The sequence below is a fragment of the Scyliorhinus torazame genome, chromosome 2 (genome assembly GCF_047496885.1).
Source record: "Scyliorhinus torazame isolate Kashiwa2021f chromosome 2, sScyTor2.1, whole genome shotgun sequence".
Taxonomy (NCBI): Eukaryota; Metazoa; Chordata; class Chondrichthyes; order Carcharhiniformes; family Scyliorhinidae; genus Scyliorhinus; species Scyliorhinus torazame.
In genome coordinates this window covers 56,298,019-56,310,161 of record NC_092708.1, presented here as the reverse complement: position 1 = coordinate 56,310,161, position 12,143 = coordinate 56,298,019, and the positions used below count along the sequence as shown (strand labels likewise).

Below are 12,143 nucleotides of genomic sequence, written 5' to 3'. Positions count from 1 at the left end.
GATTCTCCCTGCGCCTGTGACCTAATGGCAATGTCTGGGAGACATCGCCAGAGCGCCATTTAGTACTGGATTTCACAATCGTGGACCAATCACATCGGCAACTCGCCCAAACCTTTGGAGACCCCTGGGTAGTCAGGGATAGGGCAGATTGGCACCCTGACACTCCCTCTACTCTACATCTGGGCACCTTACAGCTGCAGCCTGACACTGCCAGGATAACAGGGACACTTGGGGTGCAGTTGGCACTGCCAGAGATCAAACCCGGGTGCGGGGGGGGGCTATCCAGATAGAGGGGGATGGGGGCGTTTCCAAGGGCCTCTCCGAAGTTGAGGGATAGTGGGAGTGGGGCGGGGGGGGGGGGGGGGGGGGTCTCAAAGCGGGCGTGGTGAAAAACAGGGCAATCAGGCAAAACAGTGTTCTGATCTGCGAGGAGCCTTTCCTGCAGGGCTTGCCAAGTCAATTTTCAAACCTCTTTTGTTATATATAATAATATTATCAAAAGTTGGAGAATGGAACAGTTATATTGATAGAGAGGTATTATATATTTGTTGTATGATGTTATATTGTTATATTATTCATAAAGAGCAGGGAGCTCATTGTTATGAGAATGTACATTCAGAGTACCACATTTATTGCTGCACTGTAGTCAGGTGCCGAGCAATCATGTATCAGTCCACCAGCCAGATGAGGAGTTGTAAGTACACTCAATGAAGCTTCAGCATTTTGAGTTCCAAAGTGTGATTATTTTGTACTTCTGAGAACCAAATGACATAACAATTTTATCACATCCTGCGCTGATGCTCAGCATTGCCCAGCAAAGCATAGTTAAATTTAGAAGAACACCAATATACCTTGTGCTTTTTAATGTGGCACTTGCACTCAACATCCTTGAGGCCTCTTTGAGCAAGACTGCCAATTTAGTGCCAATTAACACTGAATTACAGGCAGCTTTGTGTCACAGACTCAAACCCACCAAGAACTAGCTTGAGATTGTTCACTCATTAATTAATGTTACTTTAACCATGTTCTGTGCCCAAAAGCATTTTACACACAGATCCAAGTCAGGCGTAAGGATGTCCATCTTTGCGACCAATATTTTGATTGCATGCAAAATAATGAGCTTGTTGGGCCAGGGCCCTGTAGTATAAGCAATTATTTAAATAAAGGGGTGTCTAGCCAGTTTCACTGATTTCTCACTTCACCTTCTCAAGCTGGTTCACACAATGCCAGATGGGGCCATGTCTGAAAATTCCAAACATCAGCACCCATCAGTAGGTATTCACTGAGCTTTGATCATTTCCCTCATGTTGTAATTAATGACCTTTCTTAAAACGCGTAACAGGGACGAATAACCTCAGCCTGCTTTATTGACATAAATGCACACGTTATTCAAGCGACTGATTTCTTCTATTTTCCCGATTCTGTCCCACAGCTGAAACTTAACGTGAAAATGTTTTTCAACATTTCAAGCGACGGTGGCACAGTGGTTGGCACTGCTGCCTCACAGCACCAGGGACCCGGGTTCAATTCCGAGCTTGGGTGACTGTCTGTGTTGAGTTTGAACATTCTCCCCGTGTCTGTGTGGGTTTCCTCCGGGTGCTCCGGTTTCTTCCCACAGTTGTGCAGGTTAAGTGAATTAGCCATGATAAAATAATAATGTAATGATTTTTATTGTAATAAGTAGGCTTACATTAACACTGCAATGAAGTTACTGTGAAGAGCCCCTAGTCGCCACATTGCAGCACCTGTTCGGGTACACAGAGAGAGAATTCAGAATGTCCAAATTACCCAACAGCACATCTTTCGCCCTTCGTGTCCAAAGATGTGCAGGTTAGGTGGGGTTACGGAGATAGGGTGGGGGAGTGGGCTAGGAAGGCTGCTCTTTCAGGGGGTCAGTGCAGACTCAATGGGCCAAATGGCCTCCTTCTGCACTGTAGAGATTCTATGATTCTGCGTGCCATGGTCTGAAGGATTTGGTCTCAAAATACAAATGTTGGAGCAAATATTGTTTCCAAGAATGAGTATCAATGCTGTTGTCATCTTCTTTGACAAACGTTAGCTTAAAATAAACATGATTTGAATGCATGCTCAAAAGCAAATTATGTAGTAAAACATCCCCAAGGTGCATCACAGGACCATGAGAGAAAAAAAACCTTTTGACACCCAGCCACATAAGATATGATTAAAGAAGCAGTGTTTGATCAACCACATTGTTTCTTTTTTATCCTTTGCTTTCATTATATTATCCAGAAAATAGTCATGGTACAATTTGACTTTATTTATTTATTTTCAGTTTAACTAAAAACTTGAAAATGCATTCACAAAATTTACGATCCAGGACATATGTCAACAGCTGAAGCGTACGCAGCGAATGTAATGGTTACCTTTTCACAGCAGCATGTTCCAGGAACGAACATTATACATATACCTCTGACTGAGACTAAATCTCCTTTAGCTTGCAAGAGGAAGAAAGCAATGTTTTAAAACTGAATTTTATTTTCAGATATTGGATTTTTGCCGCCAGGCACAAGTTGATAAATGCAGAGTAACTACATTGTAAGACAGAGGCATACCGTAGCAGTGCATCAGCTTGGTGGGGTTGGTAGCACTCTCACCTCTGAGTAAAAATATCATGGGATCAAACCAAGTTCTGTGCTTTGAGTATGTTATCTAAGCTGTAACGTTGAGATAGTGCTGCATTGGAGGTGCTGGTCTACAGATTAAATATTAGATCCAGTCCGCACACTCAAATGCTATAGATAGTTTGGTGCACCGACAAGGGGGCCCACTGACTTGTTCCAGTGCCCACAGTTCTGCAGCGGTGAGGTGCCGCAAATCTGGCAGTCCTCTTCCAGTCTTCTGTCTCCCCCTGGGGTTATGCGCCTCCTTCTCCTGGGGGAGAGGGGGGGGGGGGTGTGTGGAGTAGACAGAAAGGATAAAGCATTAGGCAGTGGGACATGTACAGCACAGGGAGTGGGCAGCTAGTGGCCTTCATGGCCAGGGCAGCTGACCACGGCGGGCAGTACAGTGCTGGCCATCCTGGGTGCCCTGAGGTGGTCATGCAGTTTTTTTCAGCACTGCTGGCCGGTCCTGGTGGTGTGGCCCATGGCACTCATGACCTCCGCCAACTGTGCCCATGGCCACTGTATGGCATCGGGTGGCAGCCTCCTTCCCACCTTGGAGTACAGGGTGGCCCGCCTCTGCTCCACGGCGTCCAGCATTGTGTCCAGCTCCGCATCTGCAAACCGGGGTGCTGCTCTTCGTGCCTCCATCTTGTTGGCTGGGATGAGTGTGTGTGGGGGAGAGTGGAGTGCTAATATGCGGCTGCAGCTTGTCAGCCTCGTGAGTGGCAATCCCAATCCCAGCGAATCGGACATCATTTTTCATTGGAATGGATTGTGTTCCACGTGGCACTGGTGATAACCCATTAACGGTTCCTGAATTGCTCCGGGACCGGTGCCAATTCTGTTGTCATGGACATCCAGCAATGCAGTCCCGGCTTCAACACTTAGGGCGAGATTCTCCGTTTCTCAGACATTGGGCCAGATTCTCCGTTCCGCAAAGTTGATTTTGTAATCGGCGATCGGGCAGAGAATCCCTCTTTACGGCGAAATCGGGGGCGGCGTCTGTCTGACGCAGGTTTTGTATGCTCCGCCCCCTCCGAAACGGCGTCATCGAGGCACGTGCCACATGCCGTTGTGACGGCCTCAGCGCATCACCTGAAGGCCCTCCTCCGATGCTCCGCCCCCGATGGGCCGAGTTCACGACGGCGCGATTCATTTCTGGTCCCAGCCGCGCGGGGAAACCGGCGTGGAGTCTGCGGACTGTGTCCAGTGCCGCCGCAGTCGGGCGGAAACCGTGCTGCCGGCCAGGTGGGGCCTCTGCGAGGGATGGGTGGACAGGTCAGGGGTGGCGAGTGGGCATCCAGGGGGCAGTACCTATAATAATCTTTCTTGCCACAAGTAGGCTTCCATTAACACGGCAATGAAGTTTCTGTAAAAAGGCTCTATTTGCCACATACCGGCACCTGTTCGGGTAGACAAATGCAGAATGTCCAAATTACCTAACAGCAGGTCTTTTGGGACTTGTGGGAGGAAACCGGAGCACCCGGAGGAAACCCACGCAGACACAGGGAGAACATGCAGACTCTGCGCAGACAGTGACCCAAGCCGGGAATTGCACCGGGAACCCTGCTGATGTGAAGCCACGGTGCTAACCACTGTGCTACTGTGCCTCCCAGGTCGGGTCCGCACACGGCCGACGCCATGTTGTACGCTGCAGGACATCGCCGTGCACATGCACAGCCACGGACCTGGCCATTCTCCTACCATTTATTTTGTGGAGACCGAGAGTTTTACGTGGCGTGGCTGCTAGCCCCTCACTGGTCACAGCATCGGTCAGGGGACGGCGGTGATTCTTTTCCACGTAAAATGCCACAGATCCTCCGCACTTAGCCTCAGAATGGCCCGAAGTGTTGACGGCAATGCAGAATCCGTGGACTTTCATTTTAGAAAAACCGGTGCCACCCCTGGACCACTACCTTTGAGGGACTAGCACCGGTACCGCGCGAAACACAATCGATTCCAATGAAAAACAGTGCAGGATTCGCCATGTCCATGATTGACACTCGGGAGGCTGACAAGCTGCAGCCATATATACATATTACACTCCCCACACACACTCATCCCAGCCAACAAGGAGGCACTGGTTGCTCTGACGCATGCCCATAGAGCTGGTGGGTCATAGAACACGGTCGGTTGGGGCCAGAGGGGGAGACCTGTACGACATGTGGCACTAAGTTCAAAGTGGGCTGTTAGCGATGTGCGCAGCTGCATGTCTGCCTTGCTGGCTGCGGCAATGGTGTTCCCTGCCCATCCACCCCGACCCCACAGCCTACCTCCTGGCCACCCCCGCTACACCCCCCGGCCCTGGTAGAAGCCCCCCTGGCCAGCGGCACAACTGCCACAAAACTATGGTGATGTTGGACACCTTCTGTATGCCATCTCTCTCCCTCTGCAGCCGCCACGCCGGTCTCACGATTTTTAAAAGCACAAGTGAACCACGCAGTCGGAAATTGGCCCATCGGAGGCAGAGGCCCCGGAGAACATCAGGTCACACCCGCTAATGATGGGCAAACTGTGTGCACTGTACGTGCATTCCGGAATGCATTGATGCCGCTGTCGAGGTGCCGGAGTATCGTGATTTGGTATCAAATTGGCACCTGTCACGATTTTGCCGTCGGAACTGATTCTCCGGCTAACGGAGAATCCCACCCAATGGAGGAGAATCCCACCGAGGCATTTTTATTCATAAAATTTAGGTTACCTATGGGGTCTGAATGAGATTACATAGACTACAGATCAAACTAAACTCAGCCAAGTTTTCAGACTGATGTTAAAATTCTGATTTTTAAGTGTAAATATTCAGATTTTTAAGAGCTTCTACTTAAAATACATCAACTGCTGAAAGGTACTCAGCTGAATGTTTCTAATCCCTTCAGAGGGGTGTGAGGTTGTACCTCATCAGGATCCCAACTCAGTTTTCTCCCTCAGGCCTGCTTGAAAACATGCAGAATGGGCACTCAGACGGAGCCCAATCCTGCCTGTCATGTATCTGGTTACTGTGGGTTGTGGAAATAATCTTGCTTCTGGAAATGCTGGTGATACCTGCAGCAACAACAGAAGTGGTCCCATCTATTAGGGGCGAGTTTTTTCAAAGATCAAACGTTCAAATTATTTTTAACGCCTTGCCAAGACCCAAGTAAGGTGATAGAGCCTGAGAATGGGGGATAATGCCCCTTTCTGTACCTTCTCCCTCCAGGACCAAAGTATTGGATCCTCCTGGGTAAACCTGGTGGACAAATACTGTCGGCCCACTATTGTTTTCTTGCAGACTTCCCTGTTTACGTGGGCGAAGAAAGTTTACAATGGGTTGGGGATGCATCCGTTAACCTGCCGAGAAAATTCTACTGCTGTTTCCATTGCTTTGTCACATGATTCGGAGCAGTATGGCACAACAGTGTAAAATCTAGGGCACCATGTCATCTGTAAACCATTTGATCTTTTATCTTGGGTTTATATATTGATAATATTGATGAGAACACAGTGAGATAATGTGCAGGTTCAATTTTCCTCACGGTCTGAGATTTGAATGTAATTCCATCCAAAACAAGAACAAAAAGATAGAAGATGAAAGACTTTCTGTTATCATAGAATCCCTACAGTGCAGAAGGAAGCCATTCAGCCCATCGGGTCTGCACCGACCCTCTGAAAGAGCACCCAATCTAGGCCCACTCCCCCGTCCTAGCCCTGTAACCCCACCTAACCTACACATCTTTGAACACTAAGGGGCAATTCAACGTGGCCAATCCGCCTAACCTGCACATCTGTGGGCTGCGGGAGGAAGCCTGAGCACCCGGAAGAAACCCACGCAGGCACGGGGAGAACGTGCAAACTCCACACAGTCACCCAAGACTGGAATTGAAACTGGGACCCTGGTGCTGTGAGGCAGCAGTGCTGCCACCATTATAGAGCACCTTTCAAGACGGCAAGATGTTGAAAAATATTTTACAGCCACTTAAGTGCTTTTAAAGAACAGCGTTGTAATGTGGAGTAAAATTGATAGGATAAATGTCTCCTTGCTAAGCCAATCATAAAGATCTGTGGTGAAAGTCTGATCAGTCTCAACTGAGATCCTGACGTACAAAGCAATATGCTCATAATAATTTGGCACTGATTGGCAGTATCAGCAAACCATAAGGATGGCTGGCACAGGAAGTGAAAAAAATCACAGCGGTGCAGTAACATAAATCTCTGGCCGATAAAGAACATTAGCAAAATAATGTCAACCCCCTATGTCTCAAACCCACATTGTTCAGATCTCCTTGTCCACATTTTGTGCCAAGAAGTGAGTAAGTTTAAACCTCTCTTGAAAAGAAATTTTAGCTCAATATCTCTGTTCCTCTGGTGAAATGAGGGGGAGCTGCTCTCGGGTTGAGGTTGAACAGCTTTGTTGAGACAACATCTTGAGGGATTTACTGTGGTTATGGATCATTCTGTACATGAACGGCGCTCATGCTAATATAACATTGGAATGGCGGAAATCGTTCTGTCTCCATTTTTATGAGTCCAAGCTTCAACTAAACATTGGAATATCGTTTATTCTTGCTACTGACTCGAACAAACTTGCAGTTTAATCATGTTTCTTTTCTCTGTTCTTTTTTTTTTAATTCCAGGATTATTGCAAAAGCATTGGTGAATCTCATGTCATCGCAGAGTTTAGGCATTGTGTTTGGACCAACTCTTATGTGGCCTGAAAAGGAGACCTCAAACTTGGCAGTGTTTATGATATACCAGAACCAGATAATCGATCTGATACTCTCAGAGCACATTGAAATCTTCGACCATGAGGAGCAGTGAAGATGCCTCTCGTTCAGCGGGATAATGGTGTGCTCGGATGACTTGTATTTAGTGAGCATTTGGATGAGACTGTGTGGTTCTGCTGCTTGCATAAGGTCATTACCACTGTCTTTGGTTACTCTGTGTATCCTCCCTCGCTGTGTTTTCATTTGTGTCAATCCACATAGATGAAATTTCCTGAGGCTAGGTTATTATTATTACATTTTAAAATCACTCATACTTAAGCCATCCTCGAATCGAGGGGCAACCGACTTTCCAAAACTTTGACAAAACACCCTCAATTCTCACGGAGTCAGCAAAATGTAAGGAATTTCTTTTTGTACCTGTTGGTCAGCCAGGATGCAATCAAAATTACAGCTCCATGGCCAAACAATGATTAAAGACAACAAAACTATATAGGAATTAAAATAAATTAAATCTGTTTTTGAAGGGCAAGGTTTTTTAAAAGTGCACGATTTTAGTAGAACAATCCAGTGAACACTTTTTATCAATTACATTAAATTTCAAAAAGCTTCCCCCCACCCCTCCCTAATTTTTGTTAAGTCATTTTGGTTCTCCATCCATCAATTCCTTCCTATTAGTTCACAGCTTGGCATTTGCCAGAAATGATCTTGTTCCCTTTTTCACAAACATGTTGGTTTCTCAGCAAACTGGCCCTCTGGATTGTTCATGAGATGTAAAATGTAAATGAATCATCGCTGGCTTGTTGTTAGGTCACAAACCGCAACACATCCAAAACTCTGCAGCCTGCACGCTATCATGTGCAACGCCCTACTCGCCCTTCATCCCTGTCCTCACTGATCTACATTGGCTTCCAGCATCCATAAGATCTGGAATATAACATTTGCCTATGGCCTCGCTCCACCTTTATAAAATATACTTAGCTGAATGTGAGGCTAGAGTGCTTCTCCCTACATTCCCACAGTAAAACAATGTGGGAGCTGCCATTCAGGCTAATGTTCTCCTCATTTGCCCCAGTACTCCCCCTCCCCCCATTCCCCCTTCCCCAGGCCATTCAGGAGATAAGTTAGGAGATACTTCTTCAAACACCTGGTGGTAGAAGTGTGGCACACTCTCCTTCTCAAAGTGGGGGCTAGAAAACCATATGGAGCCAAGGCAGGTTAGGATGCAGATCAGGCATGAAAGATGTAGCAGACATGAGGGACTGAATAACCTTACTGCTGCTCTTATGATTCCCCCTCCCCTGCGGATACCTATCCCCCTGCCTCAGCTGTTCATCACCCGACCCCAGCTACTGCTACCTTGCTACCCACTTCTTTACCTACCTGATGGGCAGTCCCATCATGGTACTGGCCCAATCGTCAAACACGCTTCGCTGGGTAAGCTGTCTCTCACCCTCCATAGATCATCCACGTCATGGAAATGAGGTCTGAGTTCCAATATGAAGGTTGCAACATGGGAAAACTCATATTTTCAGGCCCAAGGATATGCTGATAGAGGATAATGACTGGGTTAAGCTGGTCGAACATATCCCAAAGATTGCATAGCCCATCAATGCTCCCTGCCTTTGGTTTAGGCATGAGGAATTAGCCACTTGATGAAGTACAACAGGGAGGTCAGCACCAATTTGACCATACCTGTGTTTATCTAATTAACTGATTCTTGTGACTTACGTAAAGTAATTTGGTATATTTCTTCCCCATACTCCAAAATACAACTTTACTGAGACACTCTCAGGCCAAACCTTTATTGGTACACACTTTTTAAGCAATGAAAGTCGCAGAAAAAGTACGATACATTACCTTTTGAAAGTGGATTTTCCGTGTACTATTTGTCACCTCACCCTTATCAAGTTGCCTTTTCACTTTAGCAAACTATCACATTCAGCCGGTCGGAGGTTTGCCTCGTGCCAGTCAGTTTGCTTTGTGTCTGACCAAGTTCACTGGGGTGAGAAGTTTCTTCCAACCTACCAATTAGACTTTGAACTGATAACACATTGTTGGTGGACTCAAGACAGCCCATGCTGATGTTAGTGTCAATGAACACCTTGTGATAGGGTGTGAACTAAGTGTGTTAACATTTAGTTCCCATGTATCATTTATTATCATGCTTGCAGTTAACAAAGAGCTCAATGAGGTCTGCAAAACAGTTCAACGGGTATTGCCAGCAGCAATATATAGCTGACAAGACCAGAGTTCTCATACTCTGGTGGAACAGTAATACAAGTCTTTGCAACAGCACTAAGTTTATTTGATTTCCAAATTTATGCTGCAAAGGAGTGCTGTATGAAGAGGCGGGTAACTATCTGACAGACAATAGGAAATTAGTATCCACTGACTTCTCTTTGAATAGTATGAAGTCTTACAACACCAGGTTAAAGTCCAACTGGTTTGTTTCGAATCACTGGCTTTCGGAGCGCAGCTCCTTCATCTTTGAATCTCTAAGCTGCCAGTAAACATTGGCCACAAGGAAAGTACCTTGATATGCAATGTTCAACTACCTGCCCTCTCACCTAGTAAGAGAACACCGAGGCTGGATTATTACTGCGAGCACTTTATACATTCACAAACATTATTCTGAAAACACACACCAGGCTTGAATTCATCAGTAAGTCACCAATACCCAGAAATGTATTGCAAACTCAACCCAAGGATAATATTGATGATCACATTCCTCATTGCCTCTGAATTACATCCAATTGTGAATGTGTCTTCCATGTGTTATAAATATCTGCTTGCCATACACACGCACAATCTTCTGAGCTTTCAAATCATCAAGTTGGTTTGGCATCTCTGGCTACATCATGCTTGACACAGAAGGGAAGATGCGCTATTCGTGTTGCTCAGTATTTGCCTCGTCCCTGGAAAGATCAGCCTTAGGATAATATAAGAAACTATGGAGCTCATTGTTTCATTATGGAACTAGGTGGTCAGATGGACCCGCTTCATCCATGTATTCATTTATATGTGTGGAGATTTGAACACAGTGAGGGAATGTATTCTTCAGATTATATTTCCAATGGCTCTTCAACATCGATTGTGCACTGTTCAGTCAAACTGACTGCAGAAAATATTTCTGTATTTTTTCATATCATTAAACTTGATTTTACAAAGGACAGCTATGAGAAGGGGAAGGGATACAGTGTTACTGGTTTGATTTACATGACTAGATTTGGCCTTGTGTGGTCCAATTCAATTTTAATGTTCAGAGGCAAATGGGAACAAACACATTTTATATACAATGTTTGCTCCAGAATCATCAGAAGGTGCCTTATTTACTTTAGCTGACATTGGACTTTATGTAACAATCACAAACAAAATATATATTGACTTCATCGACATGTGCTATCTTGTCCACAACCTATGTTTTGCATTTCAATTGTAAAACTAAAATGTACAACTATCAAACCAGCGTTGCTATCCTAGAAAATAATGACAGTCCAAGCTTTGCCTTATTTCTCAACCATGTTATTTCTGTTTTGAATGCAACAATAAAAGCCTAACTGCTTCAGCCATTTGCACAATCTGTCATCTAATCTGATTTTCTTTGTTTATGTTAATTTAAAATGGAAAATATTTTATTCCAACTCCTTTGTTCTCTAACCTGCACATCTTTGGGTTGTGGGAGTGAAACCCACACAGACAGGGGGAGAACATACAAACTCCACATGCACAATGACCCAGGGCCTGGATTCGAACCCAGGTCCTCAGCATCGCAGTCCCGGTGCTATCCACTGCACCACACGTCGCCCTTAGTGCATCATTTTTAACTCAGCCTATTAACCTGTTCCTTGGCCTATTTTAATGTTATATAAGTGCATAGGAATTGCTAGATGATGGAAAAGACCCAGGGCGGGATTCTCTGATTGACGATGCAGAAATCGCATTCGGCGATCGGCTGGAGAATCCCTTCTTATGCTGAACAAAGAACAAAGAAATGTACTGCACAGGAACAGTCCCTTCGGCCCTCCAAGCCGTGCCGACCATGCTGCCCGACTAAACTACAATCTTCTACACTTCCTGGGTCCGTATCCCTCTATTCCCATCCTATTCATGTATTTGTCAAGATGCCCCTTAAATGTCACTATCCCCACCTCCTCCGGTAGCGAGGACTATCCACTCTGTCTATGCCCCTCATAATTTTGTAGACCTCTATCAGGTCGCCCCTCAACCTCCGTCGTTCCAGTGAGAACCAACCGAGTTTATTCAACCGCTCCTCATAGATAATGCCCTCCATACCAGGCAGCATTCTGGTAAATCTCTTCTGCACCCTCTCTAAAGCCTCCACATCCTTCTGGTAGTGTGGCGACCAGAATTGAACACTATACTCCAAGTGTGGCCTAACTAAGGTTCTATACAGCTGCAACATGACTTGCCAATTCTTATACTCAATGCCCCGGCCAATGAAGGCAAGCATGCCGTATGCCTTCTTGACTACCTTCTCCACCTGTGTTGCCCCTTTCAGAAACCTGTGGACCTGTACACCTAGATCTCACTGACTTCCAATGCTCTTGAGGGTTCTACCATTCACTGTATATTCCCTACCTGCATTAGACCTTCCAAAATGCATGACCTCACATTTGTCCGGATTAAACTCCATCTGCCATCTCTCCGCCCAAGTCTCCAAACAATCTAAATCCTGCTGTATCCTCTGACAGTCCTCATCGCTATCCGCAATTCCACCAACCTTTGTGTCATCTGCAAACTTACTAATCAGACCAATTACATTTTCCTCCAAATCTTTTATATATATTACAAACAGCAA

General features: G+C 45.8%; 1 protein-coding gene across 3 annotated transcripts in view; it reads left to right on the top strand.

Annotated features, from left to right (window-relative positions):
* Positions 1 to 10,902, top strand: part of arhgap15 (Rho GTPase activating protein 15) — a 1,048,441-nt gene extending 1,037,539 nt beyond the window's left edge. For 2 of the 3 annotated variants that reach the window (XM_072471657.1, XM_072471649.1), the window contains one exon: positions 7,235 to 10,902. In XM_072471657.1, coding sequence (XP_072327758.1) covers positions 7,235 to 7,418 — 184 coding nt within the window. In that variant the 3' untranslated portion in view covers positions 7,419 to 10,902. The remainder of the gene's footprint in view (positions 1 to 7,234) is intronic. The other variant, XM_072471663.1, reaches the window with a different exon arrangement.
* The last annotated feature ends 1,241 nt before the right edge of the window (positions 10,903 to 12,143 follow it).